Consider the following 22,324-nt stretch of genomic DNA (forward strand, 5'->3'; position numbering starts at 1 on the left):
GCCGAACAGCGCATCTCGACTACAGAAGATGGAGTACGCGACATGCAACACCAGCTCAGAAGCGTCACATCAAAACTCAAACTGCTGGAAAACCGAATTGAAGACGGTGAGGGCCGCTCAAGACGCAATAACGTGCGTATAATTGGCATACCTGAAAAAGCCGAAGGCGCCTGCATGGAGCTCTTCCTTGAACAATGGCTAACAGACTTATATGACCTGAGCCCTGAGCTCCTTCTCCAAGTTTTTCTCTATAGAACGGACACATAGAGTACCCACAGGCAGACGGGCACCAGGGGCGCCACCACGCACAGTAATTGCGAGATTCTTAAATTACAGGGACCGAGACGCCCTACTGCAACTGGCACGGACCAAAGGCCTGATCACCTTTAACGGCTCAAGGATTGCCTTCTTTCCAGACTACACGAGCGAGGTGCAGAAAGCGAGGCAGTCTTTTCACCAACTTAAAAAGCACCTACAAACATTGGGGGTCAAATATGGCCTACTTTTCCCGCACAGCTTAAGATTTATCACAAAGGCACATCAGTCCACTTCAATGATCCGAAGGAAGCATTGCACTGGGCGGAACAACATATAGAGGGGGACTGGTCAACTCCCCAAGCCAGCAGGGGAAGAAACAACAGACCACCCCCGGCCAACAACATGCACCCCGATTGCCCCCGGAACATGACCTACCGAAGGACAGCAATGGATGACCCCTGACACCACTTCTGGCGACGCCTAGCATTATACCAGTGAGTACACAATGAACCACCCTAACATAAATCACAAACCGTACCTGCTGATACGAATCAATACACTTCCCAAATTGCGGCCGCGGGGACGACTCGCAGCCGCACGTTAGAGGGCCCCCCCCAATAGACACATCAGAGCGTAGTCTTAGCGGTGCTAACCCCTGATCGTACACCACCAGGGTCTAGCACACGTACACAAGTTGAGTTTATTGCATGTAAGGTGTCCAGTTTTGGCCCGTGGTTTTTCAGGTTCGGGCGACCGATGCTTCTAGTTGAGAGGAGTATGGGGTGGGGGGTAGCGGGTTTGTTAAGTTTAATTAAACATGGGACACGTCAGACACGAAGCATATCAGGGCCAGTAAGTACAATCATGATTTATGGGCACAAGCTCGCGAGACGCGATGCGTCGTCATCAGCAGCACACATATCCACTTCTATAAGCAGACATGGCATCATATAACAATACCACTAACGCCCTCAGAACACTCCGGCTCATGACATGGAATGTCAATGGCCTCGGCAACGCAGTCAAGCGGCGCCTGGTTCGGCAACTCCTTAACAGACAGACACCAGACATAGTGCTTCTGACTGAGACCCATCTTGCGGGCACGGAATGCACCCTGTTCAAACACACAAACTATAAGTTGACACTCCACTCAGGCTTTACAATGGGATCAAGGGGAGTCATGGTCCTGATACATAAAAACCTCCCTTTCCAATTTACCACAGTGTTCCAGGACACTGGTGGCAGATACGTATATGCGACGGGCACGCTATGGGACCAATCTATTGCATTGTTAGCCATCTACGCACCACCAACCCTACTAGACCCACTGCTCACAGATATTGCCCCGCTGATCACAAACGACACCTCCAACCTTATGGTTCTGGGTGGAGAATTCAACGAAGTCATGAACGTAACATTAGACCGCTCACACTTACGCAACAGGAACCCCAACGCAACTACCCGACTCGCCACATTCACCAATGCACTGGGTCTATGCGACACATGGAGAGAACTCCACCCAGACACTAGGGAATACTCTTTCCATTCAGGGGCACATGCTTCTCTATCTAGGCTGGACTATGTGTTTGTCCCGGCCTCTGACTTACACAGGGTACAGGAAATAGACCTGCTTCCTAGGGGCATATCTGACCACTCCCCGCTAGAATTGAAAATTACAACATCCAGGCCGCTTCCCCCGCCGAGCTGGCGACTAAATAACTACTACTTGGGGGACCCCAAGCTAGTGGATAAACTCCAGGGGAGCACAAACACATATTTTGAGCTTAATACACAGTCTGCTTCAAACCCTGAGACACTGTGGGAGGCCTACAAGTCAGTGCTAAGGGGCGAGCTAATATCATGGACGACTGCAAAAAAAAGAAAGCATCTTAGCAAAATACTTGAAGCAGAACAGCAAGTGAAGCAGGCAGAGGAAAAGCACATAAGCGAAGACACACCGGACACAAATCGCACACTGCTTCGAGCACAAAAGAAGCTTCAAAATACAGAAATGGATAATGCAAGGCATGCACATACTGCGATGCGAGCGAGAATCTATGAAACGGGAGACAAAGCCGGGAAGATGCTGGCATGGCTGGAAAGGAAAGAGCAGGGGCGTAGCCATGTCTGGCGGCTGGAAACAGGAGAGCAAAATACCCACGTAACGGACCAAAACATAACACAAGGCTTTGCAGAGTACTACGCTGAACTCTATAAGGCACCCAGGACCCAAATGGATGCCACGATCATGGAGGAAATAGTCATCCCTACCTTAAATGCGGCGCAGCAGGAACTACTGGAGAGGGACATCACGGAGGACGAGATCCTAAGTGCCATATCCGGTCTCCAAACCAGTAAATCCCCAGGTCCCAATGGCTTCCCGATCGAGCTATGGCGGAAGGTGGGGACCAATGTGATTGCCCCACACCTGTTACGGATGTACCAGTATGCACGTGAAAAGGGCATTCTCTCACCTGACCTGCGTGAAGCAACGATAATAGCGATACCCAAACCAGACAAACCCCCTGAAACCTGCAGTTCATACAGGCCTATTTCACTTATCAACAGTGAAACAAAGATACTGGCAAAAATACTAGCAGACCGCCTCCAACAGGTCATCCCCTCTCTGATCCACCCGGACCAGTGTGGCTTCATGCCACAGAGATCAACACGCATGAACCTTTACAGACTATATTCAGCCCTGGAAAGAGCCGATAGCATACAAGGCCCCCTAGCCTTACTAGCAATTGACTTCGAAAAGGCCTTCGACTCAGTGAGATGGGAGGCTATCTGGGACATAATGCACCGTATGGGTTTCGGCGCGAGCTTTATGAGCTGGGTACGCCTACTATACAACTGTCCAATCGCCAGAACCAGGATCAATGGATGGCAATCAGATCCCTTTGGGCTGGGGAGAGGCACGAGGCAGGGCTGCCCACTGTCAGCCATGATTTTTGAGATCGCAATAGAACCCCTGGTAATTCTCCTGAGAAACACACCAACCTGGGAAGGCTTTCGCTGGTCAGCAACCTGGGAGGATAGAGTATCGCTCTATGCTGATGACCTGCTCATCTATCTGAAGGACCCAGCCAATTCCTGCTCCAGAGTCACAAGCATACTGGAGCAATATGGGGCATTCATCGGCCTACGATTGAACTGGGCCAAATCTATCCTATTCCCCATAGGGGGTGTACCAGCAGCTAGTCTAATGAACAGCCCCTACCAGATCGAAACGGAGCAGTTCAAATACCTTGGGACACGCATCACGCAGCAACTTGCAGACTATACATCCCTGAACCTTGCCCCCTCGTAACAGGATTCGCAGAAGATACCCGCAACTGGATCTCTGCCATTGACACTGTTGGGTAGAGCTGCACTATTCAAAATGATTGCCCTCCCCAAATTCTTGTACATCCTGCAAAACGCCCCTCCATATATCCCGCAGCAAGAATTTCATAAGCTCGATTGCATCCTCCGAAAGCTGCTATGGGGAGGAGCACACCCGCGGATTGCTCTCTCCACTCTCCAGAGGTCCATATGGGAAGGAGGGATTGGACTGCCCAGGCTGCAATTATACTACTGGGCCGGCCAACTGACGGTGGTCAATGACATGTTGCATAGGGATGGGACACTTCCGCACATCAAAGCAATTAACCCCCACAACACAACAGCACCATTAGAACATCTCTACGGAAGCCTGGGTCGTCCACCGAAACCAGATATGGCGACGCATATTGTGAGAATATTGAAAGAGGTACACCGACACCTAGGATGGGATGGGAAACTGACACTGGCCCAACCCCTATGGAACAACTGCCATCTTCCTGAAATACAAAAGTTACCTAGATGGCCCGAATGGGTCAAACGAGGAATCACCACCGTTGGGGCTGTGCTGCGGGAGGACAATCTGGTACCATTTGAAACATTGCACAAGGAATTTTCCCTCCCAGCCACAGAAAGATACCACTACACGCAACTGCAACACGCGTGGAGTACCCTCCAACAGAATATACGAAATATACCGGAAAGCTCCCCCCTTGGCCGCAATATAGTATCGGACCAGGTGGAACGGAAGGTCACCTCCACCATGTACAATGTGATTACATCCTTTGCGACACCAGAACTAACCAGCCTGAAGACCAAATGGGAACGGGACGTGGGATTGCTCCAGCCGGAGGACTGGTTGGAGGCCCTAATGTACCCGCGCGAGGTAACCATTTCTTCAAGACTCAGACTGGTTCAACTGAAGATCCTGCACCGCGTCTACTACCCGAGAGTGGCCCTTTTCCGTTGGGGGAAGACGACAGACGCACGATGCCTACGCTGCAAGCGCAAGGAAGGCACATTCTTCCATATCCTATGGGAATGCAATAATATCCAACAACTCTGGCAGAAATGCTGTGACAAACTATCCAGTGTTATAGGCAAGACAATAGAAAGGTGCCCAAAACATCTCCTTCTGGGGATCTCCAATGAAACCGATCTGTCCCGGTATGAAAAGATACTCTGCTCCACTGCAATGGCCGTGCTCAGGCGGAACATAGCACAACTGTGGGGCACAGAACGCACTCCAGACTATGACCAATGGGTCGCGGATGTAGACATTTGCGCTGAAATGGAACATCGGGTGTATGCTGCAAGGGGCTGCCCGCAAAAAGCGAACAAAATATGGAGCCGCTGGGAAGACGCCAGCTAGAAGTCGGGTGGGACACGGCAGACGCTGAGACTGGACAGGGTTGCATGACGCCGAATGAAGCGAGCCAGGAATGTATTGATTGTGCCACGAGTAACTCCTGTTTTGGCAAAGTCTGACGGACCACTGGATGGCAGTCCCTGTTATCAAGGGTTCTTTCTCTTTTCTTTCTTCTCTTTTGTTGTTTTTAGTTCTTTACCTGCTTCTCTCTCCTTTTCCTTACCCCCTCCTGAAAATGTTGATCTTACAAATGCTCCCTTGCTCCCAGCCCTGATATACAGAGAGATGCATGCACTGTTATGTTGTTTTCCTATGTTTCAAAATCAATAAAGTCTTTGATCAAAAAACAATGTTATGAGTAAGTGTTATACTAGCAGAAATTGAGAAATATTGGTGCAGAGAGAGAGAGAGAGAGAGAGAGAGAGAGAGCTGTAGACAGAGTGAGAGCGACAGAGGGAGGAAGGAATAGATGGAGGGAAAGAAAAAGAAACAACCCCCAACAATGTGGATGCTCACATACTTGGCTATATCCCCATAAAGAGTTTACATTTACTTCCATTTCAAAATCCCATTGCTCTACCGATTCATATTACCTCTACAAGTTCTTCAGTATGAATGTGTGCAGTATATGCCCAGCTGTGTTCCTCACCCTCCATTGTTACACAGATCCCCCAACACCCACAAGGAAGCTTACATAGACTTTTTACTTCTGGGATAAAACAGTCCAACCCCTTTCCTTGTGTTTTTCTTGGCGGCTTTTCATCTGGTGATGTTGTGAGCGTGTTTAACAGCTGCCCCCGGTTCAACAAAGCTGTATCCTCTTCTTGCTCGGCTCTTGTAGCTCTCTGCAGTACCTCAGTTTCCATCAAACTTTGAGCATCTTTCCCCCATTATTCTATTAATGGGGCCTTCAGGCATTTCCAGGAAATGGTAATTCTCTGATTTGCCAGTAATATCAAAAATATTACTATACTCTTTTAATACTTCCACTTTTTTACCCCCAGCAACATTCCCAATAGCCATGCGTGCAAATTACATTCAAGGGAACCTCGAGTACGTGTATTAATTCTATTGATAATCCCCAATATTCCTAAATCGCAGCACAATCCCATACCATATGCCAGAAACCTGCCCTTCCTTGGCATCTAGGGCAATTATGAGGGATCCCTGAATAGAATGTATGTAATTTTGCCTGTGCCATGTACACTCTGTGCTATACATTAAATTGAATAAGCTTGAATCTAGCGTTTCTTGATCCTTTTTATACCAGGTATTAGACCCGTCTACTCCCGATCCTCAAATGAGATACCCATATTATTCTCCCATTTGTCCCTCAGATTTAATCCTGCGTGGGCTTTCCCTCATCTCAATTCCTTACAGAGGCGTTGCTATGGGGGGCTGAGGAGGCTATAGCCCCGGGTCTTTTGGTTGTAGCCCCTGATGGAAGCTCAGGGTCTACAACCAAAAGGCTAGCTAGCCCCGAGTCCTGACAGTCCCGACATTAGCGCAGCCCCACATCTTTTCGAGGTCTAGCAACACCTCTGATTCCTTATATAGTTTAGCAATGACACCCCTTTCTGTACCCAAGGGCAGCACAGTCTGTAAAGTTGGGGCAGTCTCAGGTTCTGTCGACATACCTCATAATTTCTCTGCCATTGTTTTTACTATCCTTGCAAGCAAAAACTGTCCTTGTGACATATTGTATCGGTTCCTTCCTCAAACAAATCCCCAACTGATTTACATTCTGACTGTAATAGTTTCATTCTGCACATTTCTTTAGATATTGTTATGATGATAGAGTCAGCATTGAGAGGTATAACTGGAGAATACATCCCAGACAGCTTAAGCTTTGTCATCGTTCTTTTCCAAGCATTGGACTACCAGGAAGTGGCATTCAAAATCCGGAACATCTTGACTGCCGTCCTGGTAAGCTCTACATAATGTTGCCATGCTACTTGGGATTTACCCCTCCTCCCCCGGCCAGAAAAGTTATGCTATTTTTTCATCCAGCATTTTAAAAATGTGTTTGATCTTATATGGTATGTCTGCGAAAAATATTAAAGCCGGGAGGATAAACATTTTGCATAGGGCGATTCTGCCCATTACTGATAGTGGTAGTTTTACCCTGAATTTTATGGGTTCCCTGAGTCTGGTCAATGTTCTTCCCATATTGTATACAAATGTTTCCTCCAGTGTGTGGAAAATGTGCATACCTAAATATTTTAAGGATTCAATTTCCCATTTTACACCCAAATCCGGTAGATGATTGCTAGGTCTCCCTCTCAGCCATGCCAGTAGGACAGTGTTACATTTATGTTTGTTTACCTTGAACCTCCATATTACACTGACATTGTCCAATACTCCCATCATTATTATAATATGCATTGTGTTTGCCACATACAATAAAACATCTTCAAACCCAAGGAAGGGTGCTGAGCCAATCAGATGGCAGGCGGAGAATACTCATTTTCTGCCTGCTGTTTCCAGCCACTGAGGCCCTTCCCCTAATGTGGTGAGGCAACCTGGAGGCTTTTCATTGTGAAGTTTTGCACCCAGCCAGAACAGGTTTTTTCAGAAGTGTCTCAACCCACAAATCATGTTTTGCTTTCCTGACATTTTCCTGTGAGCAATGATATTTTTTTCCATTGTGGCTTTTTAAAGCCATTTTTATTTGCAAACACATATGCAGGCCGTTTTTGCTTTCAATGTTTGAAAATCCTGTTTTCCATGTCACAGGATTCTTTGATTCCTCCTTTTGTGAATTACATTGCTGCTTGTCCATTAATAATGACAGGTAGGCCACTCTCCCCATGGCTCTTTAACTTTACATGCACAACAAAAGAAAAAGCCAGGCTGTTTTTGTTGCAGTGTTTAAATGGCTGCTATTCATGTGAAAGGGGCTTCTGTTTGGGGCCTTTCAACGCACACCACAAGATGCGGCACTCCACTGCCTTAATCCTTCATGATAGATCTGTCATCTTATTTTGCATACCATTAACGCATGCCTTGTGCTCACAAGATGGCATAGCTCCTTTTAAGCTCCATTCTAATTTCCCTCAGCATCACCACCTCCACTGTATTTTCATTCTACCCACCCTCCATTGTTCTTTCGGTGCTGCTGCAGGGCTGAAAGGCAAAGCGCTGGAGGCTTGATGTCTCTTTAACATTATTCTTTTTCAGTTTCGGCATTCCCCTGCTCGGTCCTAGACGCCACAGACAGATTTTGATTTCCGCTGTGTTATTGTCTAATAGGGGCGTCTTTTCCATAGTTATGTTGATGCTATCTTGTTGCTCCAGGGGGTCTTACCTTTAATATGGTCCCCTCAGCACCTCTTTTGCACACTGGCAAGAGCACCATTCAGGTCCGGCACGGAAAGAGCGGTCCCTCCCTGCCTAACCACTGAGGGGCTCCTACTGAAGGCCAACAGTATATCTCACATAGCGTTACACCCATGCTCTCTCTCTCTCTCCTCTGCAGTGTTGCACCAATTTGCCTGCCAGATCAACAAGACTTCATTTGCACAGCCACAGAGCTGCTCTCTTCTCCACCCAAGCACCTCCACCCCTCAGCGAAGTCCGGACACCATCTTGCCTGCACAAGGCGGCCTCTTTCAAATCCACCTTGCTCTTCTCAGATTCTGCTGGGGAAGGTATCAGTGAGCTCATCCCCCAGTGCTCGACTTGCTGAGATGCTTGTCTCCTTATTTCTTTCAAATTGGTCATTTCGACATTCCCCTGCCATGCACATCACCAAGCAGATTCTGGTAAATGCTGTTTTGTTGTCCCACAGGATCGATCATTGCCAAAATTGTGGTGCACCGATCTTCTGGCTTCCTGGGGGTCTTGGCTTTAGTACTTTACCCTCAGCACCTCCTTCGCAGTCTGTCAAGAGTGCTGCTCAGGTCCAGCACAGCAGGTGAAGTCCCTCCCCACCTAACCACTGAGGGGCTCCTAACAAGGGCTTCTGTATGACTCACACAGCTTTGCACCTGTTCCGTCTGTGTCTCCCCTCCACAGTCTTGCACCGACTTGGATGCCAGATCGCTCAACCTTCCTTTCCCCAGCCGTGGAGCTTTTCTCCTCCCCACCCGACCACTGGAGCCCCTCAGCAAGGTCTGCCTGTCATCTTGCCTCCTTCAAATCCTCTTTGCGACTCTCGGATCATGCCGAGGAAGGTATTGATGTGCTCAGCACTTGGTGCTCAACTTGGCGAGGTGTATGTTCCTTTATTTCTAATAAATGAGTCGTTTGAAACAGCAGTGGAATGTTCGAGTCAGGAGGGCGCTCTTGTGCTTGCGTTCGACCTAGACATCTCCCATCACGTGACCAGACAGTTCACCTTGTGCAGCACTTTGTGCTCTCTGGAATCACTTCTCTGAATTCTACTCAGGAACTATTCTTCACCATGTCTACTTGTTATCCATTGCTGCATGTTTCCTTTGTCTTGCACTCCTCACAGTGTTGCCCCACTCTTATCCAGGACCTGCCTCTGCATACTGTCCACTGCCACTAACGAGATATCGCCCAAGGGGCCCTCTACCGAAATGTCAGCTTGGCCACACAAGATGGAGGCTTAAAGCTGCAAATCAAACCCTTAAGTAACTTCCCTGCACGGACATTTGTTATCTCTACACTCAAACACACTATACGCATACCAACTAATCCCCTCGCACACAATAAATGACGAAACCTCCCAAAAGATATCAAACAATTGAACACTTCAACTCGGAAATCAACTTACAGATCACAGTCCTGGGCAATGCATACTAACACTGTAGCCGCACAAGGGTGCCCTCTGGACACAAATACATCTATGCACTGAACACCTAGAAACAGACCTGCACAAAGAGCTCAGTGTACTTCGGGTCTGCAAGCATCAACACAACAGCCAAGCAATCTTGCATTAGGTTAATCCATCCAGACACACCTAGTATATTAAGACTGGGGAACTTCACTTGTGTCTCTTGTGGGTTCTGTTAACACCTGCATCACATCTATTGAACGCGTTTCTACTCTCAATGAAATAAATGGGCTGTCGCAGTAAGGAAAGTGCCTGACTCTAGCACCCTACCTGCAATATGACTTTCAATGAAACTCTAGAGCCACCTAAATCCATATGCAGCCTTCCCCACGCTACCGAAGCATGAGCCTACCTTAGGCCTTTCTCACACCTTCACCGGAACTTACAAAGAATGTCCATGTTTCGGTGAACCCAGCCATTTGGGAATCAATATGGCAATAACTAATTAACCAGCTTCTTAAATAAATTAGTGACAAATTAAACCTTTGTTAGCTATTTGTACATTCTGCTGGCAAGGCGCTTTAAAGCCTCTATACATAATATCTGCTAGAGTGGCCTTTCAGTGAACAAACCACCTGTATTTCTGCATCTGCAAAGGATTTGATGTTTTAGGTCTGGAAAAAAGACTGTTAATTAGTGGGAATTTACTGGGGAAATGAACCAATGAATCCCATAAATCCTTTAATTCGGTCTGTACACAAGGGTGTACATTTTATGTTGAAGGTTTAACGATTCTGCATTGGGTCCGTATACAAATAAAGGTTTGACCCGGTTTATGCCCTTTTGACACAGGATAAAATGAAGCCCAGAAGTAAAACCCTGTACACGGTGTACAACCTGCTGGCATAAATACATTAAAAGATATGCATGCGTTCTGTTATCACTCATCCTAAAAATGAATATAGGCTGAATAGGATCACGTGTTCGCCAATAGCCTATCAGATGTTTTCTTTCTCACTGCACACAACCTAGATTTTGTCAAAATATAAGCATGTATGGATATTGTTTAAAGATGCATGGCCGTACCTTTTCGCCCTGTGAAATAGTCACAGTGATGTTTCTTAAAGCCAGCTGTAAATCACTCCTGTATTGCAAGCCATAACCTGTGAAAACAATGGCACCCTTCTCTGGCCAGTGCTGCAGGGCGCTGCTTTGGCTGGACGACCAGGGGGCCTAAAATTAAAATACATTGTAAGATTAGCGTAAACAGTTATCAGTCTTAATTGGCATAGGATATGCAAACAGATATCAATTCTAAGTGGCATAGCATACAAAAATCTAGGGCAGAATTGGTAGTTTATCTGCATGAAGGACTCTGTGAGCATGAAACACTTCTTCAAAAAAGCAATAAAACAGTTTTGTACAGGTTATGTCAGAATAGGAGCAATTATAAAATATAAAGTGTGTAGCTTTGCTATCTTGTGTATAGATCAGTAGCCTTGCAATCTGTGAGACGAAAAGGGTTTGGCGTGAAGGGCTATTTTCACAAAATGGTTTCTTCCTTTCCAGCAGGGGTTCCTCTCATGACCCAAGCATAGCAAAACCAACCCATTGGTCGCGCCCCATTTTTTACTCCAGGTAAGTTTAAGTATTTGTCTCCAGGGTTCATCAAATAGGGGACATATGCAAAACAAGTTTAGCCTGCTGTTAAGCGTAACGTCTGCTAGCCCTACCTGGAGTCTTTAATAATGAACCTTTACAATCCAGACATGGAACCTGATCCAAGCAGAAATGTTGCATAGAAAGTCTTTTGTCTGGACTTGGATATGTGGAAGGTAGCCCTGAGCAAAGCACACCTAACCAAGGTGCCTACACTGGGGAACATGTTAAGCTTCTGCATGTCCAATAATCCAATAAGGGATCTAAAACATAGAGCCAGCTCCATCTTCAGGGCCTACTTCCCTGTCAAGCCATTAAGGAGCACAGCACTGCTTGGAGTGTCCTAGGCTGGATCAAAGACAATCGAGGATACAGGGATAAAAGGGGGTCAACGTAAATTGTACATGCAATTGCAAGGTTATGCAGCGGGTTGCAATCTTTTACATATGTAGAGAAGCAGCAGTAGTTCTGGAGGGAGAACCCCTATTTCAGTTCTTATATCCGCCACTGGCATTGAGGCTGGCAAGCCTAATGCCAATTGCCAGTAAAAGGTCTCGACTGGCAATGTCCTCGTCAAACACATCAAATCATTGAGGGCCCGTGAAATAGTTTTATAAATTGCCAGTTCTTTCCTAACGCTTTTAGCGTTGTTAGTGGAATAAGCTAACAGGGGAACAGAGAGTAAATTGCGTTTTCCATTTTACTGTGAAGATAAAGGCACTGGGGGTCCGATGTTTTAGGCCCCCAACCTGTGAGCTACAGATACTATAGAGATGCACAGCCATCATATAGTTCAGCCAACCACTTATGAACCTTTCAGTGCGTAGCATGCCCTGCACTAGGTGTTCACTTTTCTTGTGCTGTTTCTCCCTTTTGCGCCTTCTTCTCTCTGTCCCTTCCTCCTGTAACATTTGACCTGCACACCTCACCAGTGCTCCTTCCACGTCAGCGCTCTTTCCACTTCCAACTGCTACTTCCCACTGTGCCTCTTCCCCTGCTTCCAACATGTTACAGATGCTAGCAAATATAATAGTCAATTATCAGTCCAACCAACAGATCACTCACTATTCAGTGTCCTACCACACCTACACTCACTCCTGTGGCCTGCCAGTCTTTCTCCTGTGCACCACCAACTCCCTTTTGCATGGCCCCACCCTGGTGAACCTCTCCCATTCTCTTCCCCCTTTCCAAGGCCCACACATACACTTCTTTCACAAATGAATTTTGCTTGGTCAGTGCCTGCTCAAGAGGTTCTCCCATTGTCTATAATCAGGAACCACCTTACAAACAATCTTTATAATACAGAGCGAATTCCTCCTCTAACAAGTGCTGCAGAAACAGGTCATGGACAGTGATAACTATTTTGCACCCAAACATTTTGTTTTCAAATTATGGCTAGCAGAGTGTATGAAAAACATCCACTGAGAAGAAATCAAAAAGAAATGGCAAGTTAAAACCCGCCTGTCAACTACCCAGTTGCACACACGTAGTTTAAAACAATGGTAATTTACCTCAGACTCTACTTCACAGTACTCCTTCACGCGCTCCACAGCTACACAGTTGGTTTCCAGTTCTGTTGCAACCTGAACTGCTGTGTTCAAAATACCTGTCAACTTAACATATTTAACAATTTAAAGTTAATGTTAAATTAAAACATAATGCACAACTGACAAATTATCCCTTATGAAACTTTGGGGTGAAAACGTCACCCCTAAAGTCACTCCAATACTCTGTAGATCCAAACTCCTCAGTCATGGGAACTGTGGTCCCCTTTGATCTGTATGGGCATCTTATTCTTATGCTGCTCAAATCGAAAAGTGGTGCATGCCCCTACCCATCTGGACATATAAGTGCAAGCACTGGTAACCAGAGGAAGCCTCTGATCTCCTAAAACCAGACTCACAGATATTCCTAATTTGCACAAGCAGATGGCCAAGCAGAGGAAATGTGTGAAGGGAGGTGTATACACTGGGAATTATAAAGAGCAATTCGAGCTGTGCAGCAACAGTGCTGTGCAAGGGCCTGCAGTAATAGGGAACACCAACATGGATGCAATTGGAATCAACTCTTGAAGGCGTACTTGGAGGGACATGGAGAGTGCTATACAATGGGTTACAGGCAGGGGACACAGGATAGAGCGGAAAGATGGACTCAATCTTGATTGATTTTGTGGGTGGATCCACATCGTTGCATCAACCAAGTTTCTCACAATCTGACCTTTGGTGATCCTCTTACTTGCCTTCTTCTGCTATGAGAGAGGGATCAATGGTGATCACTTTTAATGCTCCAGATGATCCATAAGGTGGGAAGTCAGGAACCTTCTCTTTACACAGGTTTCCCACTATTTCTATGCCTAGTTATTGTCACTCTAGATTCCACACGATTCTGACCGAGGTCACTTCGATTGTCAATACATTTGGGTTGGTATATAATGAAGGCAAAATACCCACCAAACAAAGAAACCCTAACTAAATTGTCGGGACGCGGTGGCGGTGAGCCCACTGCACAAACATGCACGTGATCAGTTGTTGCGTTAAAATGGTAGATATCAGCCGAATGTAACACCAAAGTCAGATAGCTATATCCGGCGCGGGAGACGGGAGGGGTGCTGATATGAAGATTTTAGGGGGAGCGGAGCAGTGAAGGACTGGAAAGGGAACAGGTCCTTACATATCAAGCGAGGCCCCCACCACATCAGCACAGACCTCAGAGTTGTGCTGATGTGAAAGCAAGAAATACACCGGAAAGCAAATTGGTGGTACTCAATCCAGATTAGGCTCACAAATGTGGGCAGATGATGTAGATCTGGGCAGGCTGGCACAGTAGTAGCACAGGCCTCTGTGTTGTGACATCATGCGAAAAATAGAGCAGAAAGCAAATGAAAATGGGGCAGATTTGCCACCGCCAGAAAGGCCTCATCACGAGGATAGACCCTATATTATTTTGTTGGAGTTTCAAGCAAGCCTTTAGAAGAATGTGGTTTAAAGGTCAGCGTGACCAATTCTGCATTGGATTTAGATAATGTAACAAAGATAAATGTTTATAGAAGGAGATCTATGCCTAGAGATCTGTTTGAATGGCAAACACAGGAAATCCATTAGGGTCTAGCCTATCCTTCATCCTTGTGAAGCTGATAAATTGAGAAGCATTAAATGAACCCCTACACACCCACCACTTGAATCAGAGGACATCACACATGAAATTATGATTAGAATGCGCTGCCTAAAATTCACTGTTGCTACATTGTTGGATCACTGGTTATTGTATTAGTAGATGACGTTGCCTATAGGCAAATATTAGACATTATTTCAGCATTAATTCTTCCTATTCCAGACATTTTTCTTTTGAGGACTGGATAGTTACAATGGGGTGCAGGTTTGTAAGCATATTTAACTACTTACTTTTCATTGGATGGTTTTTTGGAAGTATTCGTTTGTGATTTGAGAAAAGTTCTTCGGCCAGGAAGATATTTCCTTTGCATTGTATTCTAGTTGCTCGAAGGGTCAATCTCTTGAGATAGGGTTTGACCCCATCTTCGTTCTGCGGTTTGAAGTTCTTTAAGCTCCTTATTCCATTCCTTTGGCTACAGTGGGGTGAAATTGGGAGACTTCTTCTTTAGGGCGAGGTGTGCTAGTTTGTTGATGTTTATGATAGCGTTATGATATTTGTCAGTCATAAAGTTTATGTCACTTGGTAGCGAGTGGACATCAGGTTTAAGCTTTTTGAATTTCTTCACTCAGATTCTATGGGATGTATGTTTGTGTTTGTGTCTCAGCTTTTCAAACATAACTGTGAAAAATATTTGGAGGTGCACTAACAAGTCCATGTTGATGAGGACTTAGGTTTTCTAATTTGGAGATCATGAAATCTAGTGTGAACCCTTTAATGAAGATGTGTTTCGAGATGTGCTGCAGTAGCTCTTTGTTGTAGAGGACATTTGCAAGGGTGTCTGCTGCTTGGTCCGCATTATCTCCTCAGTCTAGGTTTAAGTTTCCTGAGAAGATTCCATTTGCAAACTGGATCCTTTGTTTATGAAACAGAATGTACTTCCTGCATAAGCACCTAACAAGCAAATAATACATAAATAATTAAATATGGTTGATGTCATGGTCATTGATTTTAACAATATACTTCAAGCAAGTGGTTGAGAGCCAGATCATGCCTCCCTCATGGCAAACTGCCAATACTCTTTCTAGAGACCTGAATTAAATTATGAATAGTCAACTGACATGGGGAATCGCTTTTAAAGACCTCCAGTACTATGTGTGATAGACTGTTGAGTGACATTGGATCAAACAGAGAGGAGCTTATGTACAGACCTGATAGTATGAAGAGAAGTTTGGGAAATTGGGACTGGATTCAGACCGTAGAAGTAATACATAGTTATTTGTCATTGTCTCATCTCATAGAAGACCCTAAGAAGTTAAGCGTTCTGGCACCATTTCTATCTGCCTACCCCAGCCATCTAGTACAGTGTGAATTTCTTAGATCCAGATGGAATCTAAGTCCAACAAAAGAAACCCTGCTGAAATATAAAAAGACAGGAATTGACTATGTTTCTTGCAGATTTTGTGGGGGTACCGAATGTGATGGAAACGTTAAGACGTTTGGTCCTGGAATGTCCCTTAAAGCAGTTGTATAGATCGAGGCACTTTTAACACTTCTTTCATTCCCTGTGTTTTATTTATTTGGATTTTTTTTGGGAAAAGATGCATAGCGGTTAAGGCAACCTCAGATATGATTGCAGTAGTGGGATTTGTGAGATCTTTGAAACTTTTAGAATTTGATGTAGAACAAATGTAAAAGTCGAAGAGATTTAAAACTTGTGTATATCTTGATTAGGAGTTTTCTTTTAGAATAAAGGACGTTTTAAAATATTCTATTTATCAGATTTGTATTCCTTATAATGTTGTGATGAAAAATATGTAATTTGCCTTTTCTGAAATTGTGATATTGTAATTTTTGTTTTACTTTTTGTACTTTGGTAAAGGTTATTTTTAACCAAGCTCTTAATGTGGGTAATCAAAGGAGGGGAACATCTGAGAGTGCCTTCTGTCCCACAGACGAGTACCTCTATGGATTAATGATGGTTTGGAAGACACGACTGCACAATATCCATGGAAAGATGAGATTATGTAGGTTTATTCTGATCTACAGTTATGCAGAATTCAGTGAACCGATGAGGTTTCAGATGTTGTGAAGGGGTTGCAGTAGGAAGTTGTTGGATACATAAGAGGGTGCGATGCTGTAACTGATCTGGTCTTTTGCTGTCAGAGGGAATGACTTGGGACACACTGGTGACTTTCGAGGGATAGATAGATGAGTAATGACTTTGGAATGGCAAGAGAGGATTGATGGGACAATTTGCTAGAAGGGTCATATGTCTGCGAATTCTTAGTGTGCAGTATTGTACCCATTTTGGAATCTGTACCTGATCCAGCTGCAATCCCTTTATTTTATTTATTTATTTGTATTGCGCCGGTAGCTCGCAAGCTACCTTGTTCACATGTATAAAAGTCTGATAATTGCCAGGGTGTAGCTCTCAACCACTTTCAACTCCCTCTCTCTGACGTAAATATTTATGAACTTGAGTGGGTTGTTTGGTGGGTGGCATTAGAGTGAGTTGGAAGAAAAGTTATTTTTCTATGTTGATGAAGGGCATTGGGTGCTAATAAGCTTTCTTTGTATAGCAATATTCCAGTGGGAATCCCAGATTCCAGGAAGGCAGAAGGGATAGCTGAGCGAAGGGGTGCCGCCGCTGACCGGAGAGAACAGTCCAACACTGCCAAAGCCTCAGAGGGAAGCACCGCTGCCCGGAAGAAGACGCACACCAGAGAAGCAGGTACGCGGGCAGAGCAAAGGGTAGTGGAGGTCTGGGAGGTCTCAGCAGAGAAAGTGCAGATGGGAGCATATTAGTGGCAGGAGAGTAGACAAGGCTTTTGCAACAGCACTGTGTGAGTTTGATCCCACATCCATATGAGAATGAGCGAATAAGAGGGTATGGGACCCTAGATAAAGCAGAGACAATTCGCAAGGGAGCATATGCTTTGTAGGAGATTAAACCGAACTATCATAATCACAAATCGTGAGTCTGAGACTTGCATCCACATTATAGTTTGAGAATAAGAGGGTCAAGGACCATGGAAGTAAAAAAGACTGACCAGAAGGAAACCCATGCTTGCCAGGGAAGGATACTAAGCTGGTATGATAAAGAACTGCAAGTCTGGGACTTGCACCCTTATGAAAATATAAAGCCACAGAAGATACAATAAAAAAGCACAGTGACATTTACCTGAGAAGATACAATATAAAAGCACAGTCACATTTACCTGCGAAGATATGGGGCTTTGGAACCCCAGAAAAAGTAAAGTAGAGCCAGGAGTCCAGAAGAAAGGAGCAAAACAATAATCCTTGGAGTGATCATTGTGTAGCATTTTTCCTTTGACATTTTGATCCTCCAAGAAATTGGTAACTTTTCTGTTGGCCAGAGTTATCATGAACACTTTACTTTGGGAAGAGATCATCCTTATACAGTTGTTTAGATTGTTAGTGTTAGGGTCAGAAGTAGGCTTTTTGGGACACGACAGTAAAAGACCTTTCTTTTGACATCCTGACATATTCACAAATGTTCTATGAGGCAGGGAAACCCCTCTTAGATTTAGGGATAGAGGGGCATTTTTACCAAAGACATGCCAAGTGTGTGTCCAAGCCTCACTTTTGCACCCTTACACTGCATACATTACTTCCATCCTTGAAGGAGCGGTGTTAGAAATGGCTCAAATGGCCAAAGGATTTTCTAAGAAGCAAACTTTCAGTTTCTATGGAGGTAGGGAGGACTAGGAATTATCCTATACTTGCCAGTAATAAGTCTCATGTCACGAAGAACTCAACGTTTACAAACCCACTGTGAGACAGATACAATGGAAATCTAATGTTGGACAACTATGCTTTCAAAAAGAATCAAAAACAGGCATCACCAAGAAAATATGGTTATAGATATGATACCTTTGCATCGCACTAAGGGGACAGGTATGCATAACGACAAACCAGTGGAACATTGCCAAAAGCTTGTCATATAACATACTAGCAAAATGTCCCTGTACTCCGCACAGGTTCTGTAGGCAGACATGATAACACTCCTCAATTGTTGAAAATCAATGATCCTGTAGGTTGCTGTTCCGAGTCTGATGTGCTTTACACTCTGCAGTAAAGTGCGCTGAGAATGGGTACATGTCACTGTCTGACATACACCAGAGCTGACGTGGAGGGAAGGCAAGAGATAGCATACTGCAGCATACTGGGACATTCTGTGCTCTATTCCCACCTGTCGCCTCACCCTGGCGCGGTGCAGTGCGCTGCAAACATCTCAGAAACTGTGCGTCCTAGGGCCTTGAAATGTGGTTTTCAAGGCCTTTTGAGTTTTGTTCCTCATTTTCAGATGCTTAAGATGAGCTTTGTCTGGTCCGTCTACGACCACATTGATGCTTTGCAGATTTCAGGCAATGTCTCATGTGTGAAGGGGCTGAAATCTGGGGAAAGGGGCGGGTTGTCCGAAGGTCATGTAGCCAGTAATGTCAGGAGGGTTGTAACACGTAATTATGCAAAATATGGTGCAGATTGGTGGAACGGTGTGGAATTGCATAAGGAACAAACTAACAGACTTTCTGCTTTATATATATATATATAGACAAGATACTGAGCATTTTGGAACACAGAAGTACCAGATATTTATTTATTTTAACTAATGTTTTATTTATACGGCATAATTTGACATTTATAATCTGCTTGTGTATTTGTTCACTTTAATTTGAGAACTTAAATAGGCACTATAAAGGTATAATTGCTGTAGTACCAGACCTGAGAGATCTGATTAGTGCCAATGATAGAACTATTCAGGAAGAATTTGAAGAATATGCCATGTAAAACGAAGATTATCTTATAACAGATGAGCACTATGCACTTTGGAATTTTGTTTGATTGAATTTTATCTTAACCTAATTACCGTATTGTTTTGTATAATGTGACATTGATCAATTGCTGTGAATGTTTTTGCATTTGTTTTATGGACGCAAATAAACATGATTGATCGTCAAGCACGAGGGACAATGTAGGGTGTAATCTTTCACACAGGCTTTTGAGGTGCTGAGGAGTACAGCTTGCATGCCCTCATTAATGGATGGCACAGTGGATGGCACTTATTCCTAATCCCTCTAGAATAAAGGTAGCAGCAGAGGGACCTCCAGCAACCCAATAGTTGGGGGGGAAAAGAGGTTTAATGTATATCTGCGCCCCTGACAGCCAACATCTCCTATGTGTAGCATAACGTTCCATGCACAGCTTGAATCCAATGTGTAGCAGCAGGTACACAATCTTGATATTGTCAGTAGAAATGAAAAAGCAATCATAGCAACATGAAAAATATTGTCCTTCTGGTTCAGTGTAGGAACAATTGGACCAGTGTTTGGAAAATAAGACAAAAACAAAGAACTTGAGTTCAGGGTTATCAGGTACACAAAAGTGCAGTTGAAGACCATGGAAAACATGTCCACCAGTCAGCAGAAACCAGGAAATTGAGGGTGTTGCAAAGGAAGCACACAGACTAGGGAGGCACCATTTGCAGATATATGTGCAAGCCCCCTACTGCTGCATATGCTATAATCATCATTTGTACAGCTTATGAAGCACTTCCACAACAGAGTGCCAGAGGTTCCTACAAGTTGGGACTGAGATAAAGATGGCGGAAGAGAACGTCATAATTAAAATAAAAAATAACACATTTATGAAATATAACTTGTGTGTCTATTTTAGATACTTCCAATTTTTGAAAATGCTACTTAAATGTTTTTGTTTAAAGCGCGGACCAAGCTCGAGAGCAGCGGAGCACTGTACATAGTGTGGGTAGCCAGCAATTGGACTGGCATCTTTTAACAGTAGCTCAGTAGTTTAAGGTCTGTGCATGGGTATGTGCGACCATTGGAATTAGTCCTTGGTCAGGTGTTGTTGAAAGAGCCATGTTTTGAGAGATTTGCGAAATTCGAGAATTGTGGGGGCATTCCGAGCTGACACCGAAATAGAGTTCCAGGTGGTGGGTGCATGACAAGAGAAGGATTGTTTGCAGGTCCTCTCTTTGAGAATGACTTGTGATTCAAGCTGGTTGGTTGATTTGCTGTGCGAGGAATGTGTGCCACCAGATATGTGGAGCTTAGCCGCCAGGTACGCTGGTGTGCAACACGTGACTGCTTTGTACATGATACATGCAGTCTTGAACAGTATCCTTGGCTTGCAGTGCAAGCCAATGTAGTATGTGTAGAATGGGGATTATTCAGTCAAATTTCCGTGCTCCTGTAATAAGACATGCTGCAGCGTTGTATATTGCTTTCAGGAAAGCCAAGTGAACAGCTGGGAGCCCTGTCAGGAGAGCAGTTCCCCCATCGATGTGCGAGACCACCAGGGCCTGCACTACTGTGTGTAAGTCTTGTGGTGGGATGAAGGGTTTGATATTTTGAACAGTACAGATTCTGAGCCAGGCTATTTGGGCCATCTTGGCTATGTGTTTCTGGAAGGCCAGGCTGCAGTGAATGGTGAAGCCTAATGATTTTGCTGAGTCTGAGAGTTGTGGATCAAATTCTTCTAGGCGCATATCATTGAGCCATTGTTGTACCGATGAGGACAAATTCAGTCTTGGGCGATGGCTAAATAATTGCAGAGACAAATTATGTCCTGTGCACGATTTACTCTCATGTACAACTGAGTATCGTCTGCGTATTGGTGGATGGCTATATTGGGATCTTTGAGGAGAGTGCTCAGAGGCTCCATGTAAAGGTTAAATAGGATTGGTGAGAGGATGGAGCGTTGGGGGACTCTGCAGGAGACCTACAGTCGGTTAGAACGCAACAAGTTCCCTGGACAGTATGGTTTCTGCCTGAGGGGTTGGAGGTAAACCAATGCAGGAAAGTGCCAGAGAATCCCATTCCGTCAGCAAGAAGGGAGAGAAGGATGCGCTGGTCGAGGGTGTTGAATGCAGCTGAGAGGTCAAGGAGGACGAGGAGGCATGAGTTCCCCTGATCTATGATTTGGAGGGCACCCCCCACCATCTGGATGGTAGCTGTCTCAATGCTACACTTGGGGCAGAACTCTGACTGATAGTCATTTAGGAGGTGGAGTTGATCCATTCTGGCAAGTAGCTGTGAAGCAACTACTTTTTCCAGGCTTTTGTCAATTAACGGGAGGTTTGTAATGGGCCTGTAGTTGGCCAGGTCGCCTGGGACTAGGGTTGCTTTTTTCAAAAGAGGTCATATGAGGCCAGTCTTGAGGGAATCTGGGATTTACTCTTCTGTGAGGGAGGCACTGATGATGCTGAGGACCGCATTGAGCTCTGGGCCCGTCAATTGTTTCATGATGAAGGCCGGGATTATATTGTCAGAGTAAGAAGTAGGTTTGAGGGAGGCAATCATTTTTCGAAGATCTAGGGGAGAGAGAGGTGAGAATTCAGTCCTTTGGAGCAGGATGCGTACCGGGGTGCAAGGGATGCAAATAGGGATCATACCAAAATAGAGAATTACCAAAATGTCGAAGCAGTAAGTATCGAAATTCGAGACCCCAATTTTTGCCACATATATATGTGGGGGGTTAAATAAATGCAAAAGGTGTAGGGTATTGGGGGGTAGTGTGGGGGATCTCCCCACACATATATGTGGTAAAAAGGGGTAAAAAAATAAAATCAGTATTTTCGGCTTCAACATTTTTTCACAGTGACCACATAGATCCATGCAAATGCTGATATGCAAATGGATATTTCCCATCTGTGAAGGTACAGTGAGCAAAAAGCAATGGCTGCGAACTCTCAATGTGGTTAATAACCACTGAACAGGTTATCATGCCTTGTTCTTTCGAGAGAGGGGCGCCTGCTACCTTTTTTGTATTTTTGAAAGGAACTTGGGGTTGGTCGCCCTAGGTTACCTGGGGGCAACCAG

The 22,324-nt window shown here is 44.9% G+C and overlaps 1 protein-coding gene across 2 annotated transcripts in view; it reads right to left on the minus strand.

The window, feature by feature from the left end:
• The window catches only part of LOC138569274 (multidrug resistance-associated protein 1-like), a 1,459,677-nt gene that overhangs the window by 235,545 nt on the left and 1,201,808 nt on the right, over positions 1-22,324 (minus strand). Inside the window, exons 26-27 of one of the 2 annotated variants that reach the window (XM_069647111.1) lie at positions 12,863-12,964; positions 10,779-10,925 (exon numbers count right to left, since the gene is read on the minus strand). In XM_069647111.1, the coding sequence (XP_069503212.1) occupies positions 10,779-10,925; positions 12,863-12,964 (249 nt within the window). The remainder of the gene's footprint in view (positions 1-10,778; positions 10,926-12,862; positions 12,965-22,324) is intronic. The other variant, XM_069647112.1, reaches the window with a different exon arrangement.

This window comes from Ambystoma mexicanum, chromosome 2q (assembly GCF_040938575.1).
Source record: "Ambystoma mexicanum isolate Mex_15411 chromosome 2q, UKY_AmexF1_1, whole genome shotgun sequence".
Classification (NCBI taxonomy): domain Eukaryota; kingdom Metazoa; phylum Chordata; class Amphibia; order Caudata; family Ambystomatidae; genus Ambystoma; species Ambystoma mexicanum.